General features: G+C 35.4%; 1 protein-coding gene across 5 annotated transcripts in view; it reads left to right on the top strand.

Moving 5' to 3' along the window:
- The window catches only part of LOC128205504 (uncharacterized), a 115030-nt gene that overhangs the window by 89150 nt on the left and 9429 nt on the right, over positions 1-16451 (top strand). For 4 of the 5 annotated variants that reach the window (XM_052907222.1, XM_052907213.1, XM_052907229.1 and 1 more), the window contains 9 exons: positions 6169-6249; positions 7464-7571; positions 9077-9998; positions 10210-10343; positions 10885-10959; positions 11957-12111; positions 12500-12617; positions 13481-13632; positions 14926-15066. In XM_052907222.1, coding sequence (XP_052763182.1) covers positions 6169-6249; positions 7464-7571; positions 9077-9998; positions 10210-10343; positions 10885-10959; positions 11957-12111; positions 12500-12617; positions 13481-13632; positions 14926-15066 — 1886 coding nt within the window. The remainder of the gene's footprint in view (positions 1-6168; positions 6250-7463; positions 7572-9076; positions 9999-10209; positions 10344-10884; positions 10960-11956; positions 12112-12499; positions 12618-13480; positions 13633-14925; positions 15067-16451) is intronic. The other variant, XM_052907240.1, reaches the window with a different exon arrangement.

Here is a 16451-nt window from a genome sequence, read left to right as displayed (position 1 = left end):
TATTATAGACTTGATTAATTTAGATTTATATGCTCCCTAAAGAACAAGGGAGACAAGGCAAGATCATTATGTAATCGCCTCTGTGTCCGTCACTCATACAGTCCATCTGTCCATCACATCCGTGGAAGGAAGATACAATAAAACCTACTCGTTGTATTTCACTGAAACATAAAACACATAGAAAGAGGGCAATATGCACAAGTTCAGCGCGCGATAATCCTACCTTTATTTTTAGCTGAATCATCCCCCCCTCCCCCCTTTGACATTACAGTTTGCATTAATAAGGAAGCTGCTAATGTCCAAAACATACGCAAAAGGTATGGAATGGATTTACATGGAACTTTGAATATAGATGGATAGCAATGAAGGGAAGTGCAGTTTACAAGGGCGTTAAGACTTCCTTCAATATTTACTGAATTATCTCTTCTTTCCCATATTTCTTTTTTACTTATTTTTTTCATATACAAATTGATTGTATTGAGGAGAAGTGCAGTGCACTGTGAAGAAGCATAGCTCTGTATTTGGTAATTTTAGACTCATGAACCTTTTCATACCTCAAGTGTGTCAGTACCATAAACTTCTCTCAAAAAGTCTTTAAGGTAATCACTTCAGAAGTGCATGCACAGGAACCATATTTATTTCATAGATTTTTTTTCTTGATTCTATATATAACTTAAAGACATCATTGCTGGTCACCATTTTGCTTCATTTCTTGAAATCTACTGTTTATTACTGTTCTCTAATTTGTCCATATTTCAGTTGAAGTTCCTTGTGTATGCTATAAGCATTCCTCTTCTACCGATATTTCTGCGCACTACAATAGTTGTAGCCCGGAATTATAGCTATTCTGGTTTTCCCAACTTAATCCTCCGGTACAAACAAAATTAAACCGTTGTAATATATACACGTTACTTCAGAAACAATAGAGTCATTGGACTGTTACATGCATTTCAATAGCTAGAAATTCACCTTTTATTTGTACCGGCATGGGAAAACCCAGTTATGTTAATTCCGGGCTATATGTATTGCTGTATTCTTTTATGCCATTTCTTAAATTCTATTGTAAAAAATCCCCAAACTTGCCAATTGTTTGGCTTGTTATAAATTTGTTTAACCTGTCTTTAATAATACTACAACCATTTATTTTCTACCAATACATGTCTGATGACTTTTGGGAGCATTCGTCACTTTCAGTTATAATCTTGTTTATTAAATCATCTGTCACTGATTTTGATTATGGGCATTGTTCTTGTTTCTGCCCAAGTTACCTGCTTTCCTGGTGGTCTAATTTTGTTATAGCAAATCCTTGAATTTTTGCATAAAAACTTGAGCAAGACTTACAGTGAAATATTGTTTTGTCTGGAAGTCATTCATCACAGTACATTCAACTATTGTATACCTTTAAGTCTTCCCAAAACCTTGTATTTAAGACAAATGTAAAATTCTTGCAAGGTTATGCCACTTTCTATTATAGTGACTTCAAGAAAAAATAGGAGGTACCAAGGTGAGGTGTCTTATAGGTGTTACAAGTTACAGGTCAAGTGTAGATTATGTCTTTGATGTTTTGTTTTTTTTGTAAACAAGTTTATAATACTCAAGCTACATGTATGCTATCCAAATTATATTTAGGCTAGTGTTTCATAACCAAGGGAATGAACTGCTGTAAATGTATTTTTCAGTTACATTTTTGCCTCCCTTTAGACTGCTCTTGAAATTAGAATATTTTTCATTTTGTTTTTCGAGTGCCATAGTGTTTGGTGTTGTAAATTGTTTCACAGTCAGCATTGAGGAGCAATATCTTTAATCTTGTACAGACCTCCAACACAATCTTGAACTAAATAGATTTATTTCAGCAATGATAACATGGACAATCAAAACAACATGTAAAGTAAATAAAAATTTTTTACATACATGTATGATTGGTCCATGCCCTGCACACTAGCACCAAGGATAACTCAAAAAAAGGGTCACAGAGAACCCTTAATTCCATTGAGGTCCTTAATGTTGGTGCCATGACATACAGAGGCATTTTAACTTACATAAAAATAATTAAGACCACTCATGAATATAATCATATCCCTTTAAATTAGTATCACAGTAAGTAGATTGTTTGTATTTTATCACTAGTATATCATAACTTACATCCAAAGCATATAAGAGTTTAGAAAAATATCCCGTTATAATTTATGCACATTTTATAAAATTCAAAATTTATACTGAGAGTTACATAGTAAGAAATACAATATTCAATTTAAGGCTCGAAGCCAATAAATCATGGGTTACAGGTTGGGTATTGCATGGGATGAGTGGGAGTATATCGCTAAAAATTCTGTGTTTAGTTTATATTCCATTCATAAATTCAATAGTTCTAATCAAATTGTTTTGAAATTTTGAATACTTGTCTACTATTGTCTTGAACAATTTTGAATATGGGTCGCCTAAGGTTAAAGTCTAGGTCATCAGGAAAAAGGCAACCTCGTCATCCTATCTCCATGACATTTGGTAAAAATATTTGACAAGTTTTATAACCTATAGTTCTTCTCCAAACAGTACAATCAATGCAAAGAATACATGTTCCACATTGCCCGTTGTTGATCATAATAAATGATAATTCTGCATTTATGAAATGGTTTGAACAATTATCTTCCTGAATCACTGTAAAACTACATTTGCTACTGAATTATGATACTTTTTGAGTTTTTTGTTGATCCCAGATTATGCTGTAAAAGAAAACAGATAACAAAGTATGCTTACCTATTTTTTGGTCTGTAGGAACCAGTTATCCCTTTTGATACAGATTGCTGTTTGTGACTAAATATTGTTGTTGTTTTCAGTTTTTATCAGAAACAACTTTCAAACATCATTTCAGACCAAGCAGTAAAACTGGGGCTAAGGCTATCTTATACATCATCAACTTCATCAGGTCAAATTCTAGTCAAGATCATTGTGGCTTTAATCAGATAATAGGGTTTTGAGCCAAACAAGCCTCTATTAATAGTATATAATAGGATGGACAAGCACAAACCAGGCAACTTATTTTGCTCATTCAATGATTTAATCACCTTGACAAAAAAAATCAACATTTTCTTTCAAACAACTTTTCCTCCTAAACCACTATGACAATTTCTACTAAACTTCGCAGTAATCTTCCTTGGTGGTCTTCTTCCAGATTCCTTCAATAAAAATTGTTTCATGTTGAACTCTGCTTGCCATGGCAACCAAAAGGAAAACTTTAAAATTCTTTTTCATGGAAACAATTGGCCCAATCCCAACATTATTTCACAAAAATGCTCCTTAGGTGACCCTGTAATAAATTCCTTCAACCATGTTGATTCCTAAATAACATAGCTGCCAGGCAGGGCTACTTATCACAATATATGTTTATGTAAACAAATTTGTAAATCATCTCCTCAGAATCGGCTGTACCGATTTAAAAATAATTTCACAGAAGTGATTCTTATGACACATATTTTTCATGATTTTTTACACCCATTAAAAAAACTAAGATGTGGTGAAGTCTGGGTGCACGGAGAACGATAAATAATTTAAGAACCTTTTGTCCAATCATGACCAAATTTAGTCAGAATGGATCTTAGACATGTTTGGTAACCAGCCAATTTGTTCTTGTCTCTCAAGAGTTACTGCCCTTTACTTATAGAATTCTAGAAATGTTTATTGTACATAACTGATTGTAAGGCAAGGTCACTTTGAAACAATGATAGAATCTGATTTGTGATACAATACACAACATGTAATGTGCAGCATCCAATTCTTTAAAGATGCACTCTTACTCCCAAATAAAACTCACCACAATTAATGATATTGTTTTAATATTCCAAAATGGATGAATAGATGTTGAAAACAATGGTTCTTATGGAAGATACCATGTTTAATTTCAAAGAAAGCAGCATAAAACGCAGTATTTCTACCTTATGAGACTATAGTAGACCACAGTAAATCTGTTAGCATTCACCAATCATTTAATATTTTCGTGCTTTCTGCTATTAAATACACTGTTACAATCTTGTTATCAGTAATTAATATTTTCCATAAATGTATTATTAAGTAAGTAGTTAAAGGTGTATCACTCAAAATTGATGATTGTTATACATGTGTATGTATTGATTTTGAATAAGAGTGTCACTTTAATAGTATTAAAGGTCTAGGTCACATAATAGTGTCAAGAAGAAATTCCACTTAACTAGCATCAAACTCTTTGTTCCTGGTTGTAATTTACCTCAGCCTAAGGGAAGGAGATGTTATATTTAATAGCAATATTGACTTGCTTTGGTTGTTAGCTGTTTATTAGGAATTGTAAATCAGCTACATTATAACTTGCGTAAAAGATAGAATTAACTATTGTTTGAAAGCAATTTATGATTCAGCTTTGTATAACTTTTTAGAGGAATGGCTAAAACTTGGCTGTACATGATTCAAAGTTGCACCTTGCAGCGTTTTCAACCAGTCTTTAATTAATAATTATTCTTTCCAAAGAATGTTGTTGCCAATAAAATTCAGTGTAAATCCTTTTCCTGGGCAGGATTCTTTAGAAAGTTCCGCAGCTTGTAGCCCTGTTACAGCTCCAAGTTCCATAAATGTTTAGAATACTTTCATTGCAAAAAAAGCCTGTATTGGAATTTGCTTCCATATTTCTCAGTGTTTTCTGAGTTTTCCTATCAGTGGTGACCATGCAAATCACCTCACATTGTTGAATAAAGTTCAAGAAAATAAAGAAAAATTAAGACAAAAACAAGGGCTACTTTGATATACTAAATTGTTAGAAGTATAAAAGACTTGTGTCAACTGATTTGTAAAAAGGGAAAATTATATTTACCACTCCAAGAGTTTGTGATTGATAAAAAAAAAGAGAAATAAAGTAATCATGTTTCGTGGTTTTGGATGTAAAGAAAAATCAAATGACAGTGAAAACAGTGATTACGATTATGTTGGTGATGATGAAGTTTTCCTGTGGGTGTCGGATAACAATATGTACAAAGAAATTGAAACAGGTAGAAATAAAAAATATATATATTTTATTGTATGACATTGTCTTGTTGAGATCATTTTCTGTTGTAATTATTTGTTTTTTGTTGTTGTTGTTCTTTTTTTTCAATAAATTTAGACATAAGTAAGATTAATTCAGATTTATTTTTTTTCCTAATTGCTGTTTTTTATGTAAAAAGGTTATAAATTTTGAATAGCTCTATTGCTTAAAATGATATCCAGATAAATTACGCATTATGGGACATGAACATAATAAAATGCCTACACTCGCTCAAAACTTAAAAAATACACCTTTCTTTGAAATTCATACTTAAAATAAAAAACAATATTGGTAGCTTTTTTAAGCTTTCTTGTTGATGTAATTAATATAAATCAGTGATCTAGTAAACTTGTTTATGTATATATAAAAAAATCAATAAATATTTAACTGTGAAAATATAATTCACTTGTAAATGACTAAAAAAAAATGCCAATTAATTTCACATGCACAGCCTGGTTATTAAAATGGAAAATGTTTGTGAAAAATTCATTTCATTTTCAAACCTCAAATATAAGTATCTAAGATACGCACATATATATATATATATATATATATATATATATATATATATATATATATATATATATATATATATATATATATATATATATATATATGTGTGTATAAGTTTTACTACACCAATATCTTTAAGGAATGAATTTAGTTCATTATTTCATTTTTAATATGCAGGAGTCTTGTATTTTACGATGCAGTTATGTCTGTAATGTGATGCATGGTACCTGTCTCAGCAATTGAGATCATCTTTTACTTTAACCAATGATATCTATAGAAACCATGTTGAATGAGAGCATTTGAATTTCATGTAGTTGAGAGTGTAAAAAGGTAAGCACAATGCAACTAGGATTGCTGTGGGTTCTGCCATTTTTCAGTGTCTTGACAGTATACAAAAGGGAGACTACTTTGCATCGTAAGGGTTGTGGATAGCAAGACCTCAAAAGTGTGTAATCTGTGCAGGGGGGATACTTGCCATACAGTGAACATTTTAAACATACAAAGAGCAGTTACATGATATATTGAATGCCCCTCCTAATTAACAATCGCTATTTGACCAGCTTCTTACATGGTATGCCATTGTTTACATTCTTTTGCCGACATGTTTTCAGGTGGGGTGTCAGATGAGTTTACACGCAAACTCCAGGCCTGGGAGGAACTGAAAGGCAAGCGGTCATCCACACTCTTTAAAGGTACTACAGTACTCATGATGCACTCCATATATAACATTGATACTATTTGTTGCTCATCTGTTTTACAGATGTTTTCATAGCCTTAGTGTAATCCTGGGCATAACTCAAATACTATTCAATATATTACAATGAAACTTATCACTCATCAGTCTCCTGTTTAAAGGACATAGCATAATTTTAGTAGCAAGGTCCATCACTCTGGCTAATGTAATTGCTATGAGTTACAACCCTTGGCTGTCTGAGAATAATGGACAATATCTTTGTATCTGCTTGCAGTACTCTTTGTGATTTCTGTTGCATAAAGCACTTAATTTTAGTGTTGATTTTATGATAACCTTCACAACTCTTACCAATACTGGATTTTCAAGGCTAATTCAAAATTGTTCTCCATCATCTCAGTTGAGCTTTTTTAATTACCAGGAGTCTGGGCGACATGAACCATTTATATTTTTATTAAATATACATCCTGTCAAACTTATCTATTTCCTGCTGTCAAAAGTCTAGACATAGACACATATAATTTCATATAACTCTAGACACATATAATTTCTTAAGACTCTTTGCCATCCAACATTTCTGCATAAGTCCCGATATATATCAACAAGAGACATTTCAGTGATACAATGTACTCTGAACGAATTTTGCTTGTAAAGCTAGATTATCAAATCTCAATGATTGATTCCTTATGGCACCAATGAGTATAACAAAATCCTTTCTTGATTTATTTCTATGTTCTCCCTGTGATGTGATGCTGCCTATCTGAATGGAAATCGTCTGATGAAGACAAATTGTCAGTGTAATTGACTGTAGTTTTATCATTGGTTAGAAATAAATTGACGTAAATTGGGTTTTTAAGTATTCTGTAATACAATTTCTTTCTGAAGTCTGGATACTATACCAATAAAATGAAATATTTCTGGAGGTTTATTTCTGATGGTGAAAATATGATTGTAGATGTAGTCGTTATTTGATCGTTAGATGAGGACAGTCAGTATTCATAACTCCTCAGTTCTCTACTAATTTCCTTCCTTTATTTCCCCTGCTTGCTACAATCCTGAACGTTTATCATGAGTTATTTCCCCTGCTTGCAACAATCCTGTATGTTCATTATGAGTTATTTCCCCCTGCCTGCAACAATCCTGTATGTTCATTATGAGTTATTCCCCCTGCTTGCAACAATTCTGCTCATCATGAGTTACTTTCCCCTGTTACAGACCCGTCTCCGGAGTTATCAGAGAGCGTGTCCTACGAAAGTGCTGGAGGTGTGTCACCAGAGTTTCTTAAGAAACTCGAGGAATGGGAACGACTCAAGGCCATCAGAGGTACACAAATGTTTTCACTTAATTCTTGTTTATTGGCTGTTTATCTTGGAGAATAATATAAACAGAGCTTTCTAAAACTGTAATTATTGTGAAAGTCCTACCTAACGTTTTTTATGCGCACAAAGGGCTGCATATAGTATTTGGACCGTCGGTCTGTCTTTTTGTCTGTCCCCTCTATTTCTGAGCAATAACTGAAGATAACATGGGCAAAATAGCCACAAACATTTTAGAAATGTTGGCCATGACCAACAGATGACTCACACCATTTTAGGTCAGTAGGTCAAAGGTCAAGGTCATTCTGACCTTGTTAAATATTAAAATTTTAAAATATTTCACAAACTTGTTTAGCTCAATTTGAATGCGTGTCAAGCATGACATTTGTGTTCTCAATATCAAAGATCAAGGTCACATGTTTAGGCCAATGTTGAACAAATCACAGTATCTAAGCCATGATGTTCTAGCTGAAAATGGAGATTTTCTCAGATTTGTAGAGCACCTCAGATAAAAGGGATTTTGATCAAACTTTTTATTCAGCAAAATAAGTCATATACTAATGGCATTAATCTAGGGCATTATTTTGTTTTGTTCTGTGATGGCTTTTATTAGCTCACTTAAGCTGTAGGCTGAGGGTGAGCTATTATGATCAATGAATGTCCATACTTGGTTTGTTAACACTTAATTGGTCACATTTTTGCCTCAATTGTCACGAAACTTGGTCAGGATGTTTGTCCCAGTAATTACTTGGATGAGTTCGAATATGGGTCATCTGGAATGAAAAACTAGGTCACATGACCCAAAAATATAAAAATCTTGATAACACTCTAGAGGCTACATTTTTCAGTTGAAATATCCTGGAAATTTGTCAGAAAGGTTGTTTCGTTGATTTCTAGCTCAAGTTCAAATATGAGTCGTCTGGGGTCAAAATCTAGGTCACAGAGCCCAAATATGGAAAAACCTTGTTAACACTCTAGAGGTAACATTTTCAGCCAAAATATCCTGGAAATTTGTTAGGAAGGTTGTTGCGTTGATTTCTAGCTCAAGTTTGAATATGGGTCATCATGGGTCAAAAACTAGGTCGCAGAGCCCAAATATAGAAAAACCTAATATCCTAGAAATTTGTCAGAAAGGCTTTTATGATAATTTTTAAGTCAAGATCAAGTATTGGTCATCCAGGGTAAAAAACTAGGTCACAGAATCCAAATATGGAAAAACCTTGTTAACACAACAGTTTAGACCGTTTTACAGGTGAGTGATCTAGGGCCATCAAGGCCCTCTTGTTTTTCTCTTCCCATGCTAAAAGGTCTTAATTTAATCTAAGTATTGTTTATCACATGCTTTACAGGGATCAAACTAGAAACATGATTGTCACATATTTTTCTACATCTGAATGAAAATTGTGATTGATCATTGTAAGAATGTTAACTCGTAAAAGTTATTGCCTAAAAACTGGGAAGACTATGTGATTGTAAAAGAACTGTTCAAGTGAATGATGATGTTATTCACAGAAACTGGAGTGGTTGAGAAGAAGCGAGACAGTCAGATAGAGCAGGAGCATGAGACGGAGAGCTCATCAGACGAGGCAGAGGAGGTGACAACCCCGCCCGGGACTGCCAGACCCTCCATCAACGTTCAGGAGATGCAACGCAAACTCACTGACAGCTTTTCCCGCAAAATGGAGGAATGGGAGAGGCAGAAGTACCGACGAACAACAAGCACCCCAAGCGACGTCAAGGACATTCAACCACACAAACCCAGCTTCAAGGAAAGGCCGAAGAGTAAGAAAACTAAGGAAGAAAAAGAACGGGAAAAACTGGAGAAATTGCGTGAACGGGAAATTCTAAGGGTAGAAAGAGAAGAACAAAAGTTAGAGAAGGAAAGGATAAGGATTGAAAAGGAAAGAATGAAGGCTCTTGAACGAGAAGCCAAGATAGAGAAGATGAAAGGTCGTCTTTCGCAGCCGGATATGGAGGCAAAGCTGAAAAACCCAGTCCTAGGTCCACTAACAGAGTATAAGGTAACTGCAGACTTTGCACGGAAATTGCACGAGTGGGAGGTGATGAAGGGCAAGGACATCTCCACGGCCATGTACCTGGAGGCCCAGAAGAGAAGTCTGCAGTTCACCCAGGAGTACCAGAATGCATACCAAATATTAAACAACACGCCTGAGGTAGCCCATGACAGGCCAATAACAACTGACACAGATGATGGGCAGATGCGGAAAACCAGCAGTGAGTCAGAGGACATGTTCCTCATGGATGAGCCTGATGGGGGCCTACCCAGAGATCGGAGGAAGCCCCCTCCACTGACCCTCATTCCATGTGGGGAGTCCCCGGAACATTCCCCTGGGGCTCCTGTGTCAGATGACAGCTCGATGGATGATCGTAGTACAGAGACCATGGAAAGCATGACGCAGCACAACATCATAAGGTGGGTGTGCATTGGTATATAAATAACTAGAAAAAAAGGATGTTGTAGGAGATTTTATTTGATGTATTATCTTAATATAACTGAGATGAAAACTAATGATGCCTCAATATGTCATAAAGCATGTGTGTAAATTACAACTACATTTTCCATGTAGTTTGAACAAGTGAGCATAAACTATATAACAGCACCTGAATGTTTTCCTCTTAACCAGCCTGGAGAAGGCAAACAAGCAGCTTCTGGAGGAGTTAAGGCGACGCGAGATCGAGTATAACAGCCTGCAGGACGAGGTCCGCATACTCAACGACCAGCTCATCAACTTCCGCAATGAACATGTCCTGGAGCTAGGTATTAGCTGAAATTTACTTAACTAAAATGGAAATGAAATGGATATAGGTTTTCTGGCCGAACAATGCTCTTTAAATTTTATATTGTTTAGATAAAATTGAGATAGAATAGGCTGCTGGAAAATTGTTACCTTGGTATGACTGATTAATAATGTAATGGATCACAATAGAACTTTGCAGCCTTGTTAGATTTAACAGACTGGTTAAACTGGAATATCTGACTGCCATATTAAAGCATTTGGTAAAAACTAAATTGTCCAGAAAATCTTTTTTAACATAGTGGTCATAATTATGGAGATAGCTACAAGTTGGAGAGTGGATCTCAGGACAGTCATAATTTTCGCCTTGTTTTAAATGACATATTAGTATTGGTGATTTATATAAATTGTAAGATGTTTGGGATCATCATGTTTTATTGTGATTACAATCAAGATATTTGCTCTGTTGAATATGATTATTTCAATGGAAATTGAACTGTTCAATTTTTCTTTAAACTATTTGAAATATATTCTAATATAAAAATATTTAGAATTTATTTTTAGATATCTCAACAAATCAGGAAGATATTATGACAAAAACTCAAAACATGTCCGAGATCTTCTCTCCTATCTCTCTTGGTAAGGAACAAATTCTACTCCAAGTATCTAATAAATATTTTCTTGTTTTTGACATTCACATTTGATGGTGCACATCAAACAATTATCATACCACAGAAGTTTATTTCTACCACAGTACATTTTTTCCCCTCATTATCTGATATTGTGGGATATGATAAGCCTCTGCTTTTTGTCAGCCCTTACAAGATCACATGAGCAAGGTAACATAGCGAGGGGTGAAGGCGTAAAGGCTATAAGTGACATTAAATACAAATGCAGATACAACCTTTTCACTTTCACCCTCTTATTAGTGTGCTGAATGAATTCCATACACAACATTAAGTTCTCTTTTCTTGATATATTTAAGTTCTTATGAAGCAATTATTTGTAATTGGTTGCGAACAACTTTTTTTTGTATTATAAAAACAAAACTATTGTACAATTTTGTTGTCATCCTTCCGCATGCTTCATTTCTGTATTCAATCTTAAAACCATAACATTAGCATGAACTTTTTAATCAAATATTGAACATCAGTGATGTTTATGTGTAAAATGATTCATGCTGCCAAATTTCCATTTTTGTACCCTGTCTAACATTCTGTGTATTGTTTAGTGATGTTGTAATAATTGTTTTAATCTGTTTCATCATCCCACATTCTGCTTAATTGATTCAATATTTCACCAACATTCATCAAAGATTTTACCATTGAAAGGAAAGAGGATTTGCTAGTTCTTAAAATGTAATGACTACTGCAATCAAATTTTATGTATGTTGCTATCACATTGAATCAGTGGTTATGAGAATTCTTAAGGCCATAAAGGCCAAACACAAAGTAAGAGGCCATTTAGGAAAGATGCTTTGTTTCAAAGAACATTTATCAAAGTGTGTTCATTAATATCAACAATTAAAACTTTCACTTAAGGTGGTCTAGTGTCTGGTTCTTCCTGGAAACACTGATGAATAATTTCACTATCACACTATAAAATGTGAAGTTATTACCAATTGTAACCCACGCAGACATGTACAAGAAGCAGCTGGTCGATACGCATGGTGTGGGTGACCTGTCGTTTGACACACGTCACATGACCCAGACGCTCGAGCACCTCGAGGATAAGATTGGGGAGATCAAGAAGTTTGGGGAACAACTCGCCATGTCCATGGAGGGCGCTGCTGTGAGTGTGGGAAACTTAAATCTTATGAATTATGAGTATTATCAATTGTTAACAGCATATAACGTCTTTGTTTTTTCCTTATGACATTACTATGATGAAATTGTTTGTATAGTGTAGATCTCTATTTGTCATACTTGAATGTCAATGTTATTTTGGGATTTTGAAGCATGTCTCATTTTTCCTCTATAACTCAAGCATAAAGTTTTGCAGTAAATAATGAAGTGTCTGACATTAAATGGATTTCAGTGTAGAATATCTTTTGTCAAATATGTCAATGATTCAGGCTGGTATCTTATGTAGAATACGTCTATAATATAGGTTGGTATCTTATGTAGAATATGTCCATGATGCAGGCTGGTATCTTATGTAGAATACGTCTATGATACAGGTTGGTAAGTTCCAGACAGTTGAGGGAGAGGAGAGCATCAACACCCGGCTGGTCGACCTCCTTGATAAGATGAGGCTGCTCCTAGGACAGGCCACACTCACAGGGGGAAACACACTTGGTATGGAGGCTCTGCATAGATATATTCTCACACATTGCACAGTAATGCTAGTCTTATTTTGTAGGGAGCATACCCAATAGTTCAAGGCAGGCTATTTTACATTGTACAGTAGTGCCTTTATTCACGTCTTCCCTCAAAATTGTGAAGATCTCATCATATATATAAGTCCCATCTAAAATTTCATTTCCTTTACATGATTTAAAGTCTCTAAGTAACATGCAATATATGCGTTACAAAACTATTTGAACAATACAAGTCTACATAAAGAAGTTCATTGCTTAGTTTGCTTTATGAATGTAAGCCAATGCTCTGAAGGAATTAGTTTGTGAGTTTTGTAAACAGCTTCGCAGTAATTGAGGGAAATGTCTTTGGTATTGGCTCTACAAAATTAATTATTTTGTGAGAAATAAATAGCATTCTTCTTGTCTGATTCATATAACAGCATATTTGTTTGGTAATATATACTGCCATATTACCACCTATACATTACTCCAGCTGAAATATATCTTATAAATATAGTGCTGGTGCAGATGTAGAAGGACATAGAGCAGACGACAGTTTGGCATGAAATAAATAAATTTTCTTTCTTGATCTTCCACTATGTTCAGAATGAAACTAGTAGAAATTTTACCCTACCCATCTCTGTACTGAAAGACTGTGGGGGTATAGGATGGTAAAACATCAATGATGTTACACCTGTTTATATCAACAAGGTTGAAAAATTGAAAGATAGCTTTAAACATCGATGTACTAAATGATGTTGGTATTGTAGAGTGATGTTTCATGGCAATTATGAGATATCTCACATAGAACACATCTATAAGCATTCTTTGATGCAAACATTATGAATGTTTTGGTTACAGAAGAGGTGTCTAAGAAATCTTCCGCCCTGCACCACTTTGAGAAGCTGTACAGCCAGGCGATGCAGCTGCAGATGCAGATGAACAACCTGCGCCTCTCCCAACTGGAGAGAAACAAGGAGATAATGAACATGAAGAGGCACCTCCTGCTCCAGGTATGTATGGGTATTCAGTTCATGAGAAATGTGCACCTCTCCAAGATGTAAAGGAGCAAGGAGATCATGAAGAGGCACCTCCTTCTACAGGTATGTATGGGTATTCAGTTCATGAGAAATGTGCACCTCTCCAAGATGTAAAGGAGCAAGGAGATCATGAAGAGGCACCTCCTGCTATAGATATGTATGGGTATTCAGTTCATGAGAAATGTGCACCACTCCAAGATGTAAAGGAGCAAGGAGATCATGAAGAAGCACCTCCTGCTACAGGTATGTATGGGTATTCAGTTCATGAGAAATGTGCACCTCTCCAAGATGTAAAGGATCAAGGAGATCATGAAGAGGCACCTCCTGCTACAGGTATGTATGGGTATTCAGTTCATGAGAAATGTGCACCACTCCAAGATGTAAAGGATCAAGGAGATCATGAAGAAGCACCTCCTGCTACAGGTATGTATGGGTATTCAGTTCATGAGAAATGTGCACCTCTCCAAGATGTAAAGGATCAAGGAGAACATGAAGAGGCACCTCCTGCTACAGGTATGTATGGGTATTCAGTTCATGAGAAATGTGCACCACTCCAAGATGTAAAGGATCAAGGAGAACATGAAGAGGCACCTCCTGCTACAGGTATGTATGGGTATTCAGTTCATGAGAAATGTGCACCACTCCAAGATGTAAAGGAGCAAGGAGATCATGAAGAAGCACCTCCTGCTACAGGTATGTATGGGTATTCAGTTCATGAGAAATGTGCACCACTCCAAGATGTAAAGGATCAAGGAGATCATGAAGAGGCACCTCCTGCTTCAGGTATGTATGGGTATTCAGTTTATGAGAAATGTGCACCACTCCAAGATGTAAAGGATCAAGGAGAACATGAAGAGGCACCTCCTGCTACAGGTATGTATGGGTATTCAGTTCATGAGCAACCTGCTCCACTCAAATCTGTAGATTAACAAGGAGATCTTGGAGAGGCATCTCCTGCTACAGGAAAGTATGGGTATTGAGTTCATGAGCAACCTGCTCCACTCAAATCTGTAGATTAACAATGAGATCTTGGAGAGGCACCTTCTCAGTTTTTGAATTTATAAGTACAATGTTTTGTGAATAAAGTAGACTTTTACATTGTATTTTAATAAGTATACTTATAAATTATAGTCCTGTTTGAGCAATTGACTTATTACCAAGAGTTGCAGATTAAACCTTACTTTGCAAAAACATAGAATAAAATAAAAAAAATAAAAAAAAAAACTACCAGATTAACATTATTCCCATTTTTCTCCCCATACCCAGGAGGCCAACAACCTGCTTCTCCAGGCTGATGTGACACGTCGGGAGGCGGAGCTCCTCTACTACAAGGAGTACTCACAGAAAAGGGTCCCTATAAAACGCTGGAACACGTACAGTGGCAACGAGGACAGGGCTCGAGCAGGGGTATGCCATGCAATGTGTGCTCACTGATTTATGAACTTTAAAGGGCTATTCCATTTCAACATATAACCCAGGGGGGGACGGCAATTTTTTAAATCATAAATGGTGGGGTGTCTTTGTCGCTTATTTGCATCTGTAGGTGGTTGCCAAATTGTGAAATTTGCTTCTGATGGGGGGTGTCGAAATTTAAATCGCATATGACGTAAGGGTAAAAATCCCTTCAGACCGATCTAACAGATAATTTGTGTTACCTCCCTTGAAATGTTTTTACTTTGCGGAAAACCTCTGGGTTTTTTTTCGTTGATCGCAACTTCACAATATACCATAATCCTTTGCGTCATAGTAACTTCCGGTTTCTTTCCGGGTTAAAATGCAGTCTAATAACAGCACTGAAATCGGATTTATTACAACCGCAGGTTTGTTAGAAATTATATTTTCTCATTATATATGGCATTTCAATGGGTTTATAATACATTGTAGAGATATGATATGCATGACATAAGATATAAATCGATTGACACACTACCTAGACAGAGGTTGTGGTGGGTGGGGTAAACTTTTCAGAAAAATATATGCTGTTCCTATTCATATTTGTTTACTGTTATGTTGTTTTTTTAAATCATATAGACAAAACACTGTTGCTTAAAATACTCCCTTCCTTTTATTTACAGATATGATTCAAATATGCTGATGTTATGTTTTGAGAACATTACTTCCATCACCATTAGAATTTGTTTGGCTGCTAGTACACCCACGACTGCAAGTGGACAGTGATGGACAACTAGTGCTGGTTGACAGACTACTGTTGACAGCATTCGTTTATTTGAGCGCTATTTTGGTTGGAACATGAGTGTTGGTTGAACACCAGATAGTTGGTAGTTGGACTTGTTGGTTTGACAACTGTTGTTGGCTGGACTGCTGGATGGACAGCTAGTGTAATGAACAGCTAGTGATGTTTGAACTGCTACTGTTGGTTGGACAACTATTGTTTCTGGATGGCTATATATACTTATTGGACCAGGAGTGTTGTTTAAACAACTATTTATAGATTGTAAGTGTTGGTTTGACCATAAGTGTTGGTTGGACTGCAATTAATGGATGGACCTCTATTTTTGCCTGATTTGACCGCAAGTGATGGCTGCACAGCTTCTGTAAATTGGATAGCGATTATTGGTTGGATTCCCATTCATTGGTTGTGCTATGTCGGACTGTTTGGTTTTCTGGGCCATGATTATTGATAGTCATATATTTTTAACATTTTAAGTACTTACTACTAAGTGCTTATTATTATTTCAGGTACAATTATTCAATAATAATATTTATAATGCACAACATATTATTTTATACTATAAACAATAACTTCGGACCTTTCAATAAATTACAAATCT

The sequence above is a fragment of the Mya arenaria genome, chromosome 2 (genome assembly GCF_026914265.1).
Source record: "Mya arenaria isolate MELC-2E11 chromosome 2, ASM2691426v1".
Lineage (NCBI taxonomy): Eukaryota > Metazoa > Mollusca > Bivalvia > Myida > Myidae > Mya > Mya arenaria.
Note: the sequence above shows the minus strand (reverse complement) of the source record. Positions and strands in the feature narration are given on the sequence as shown.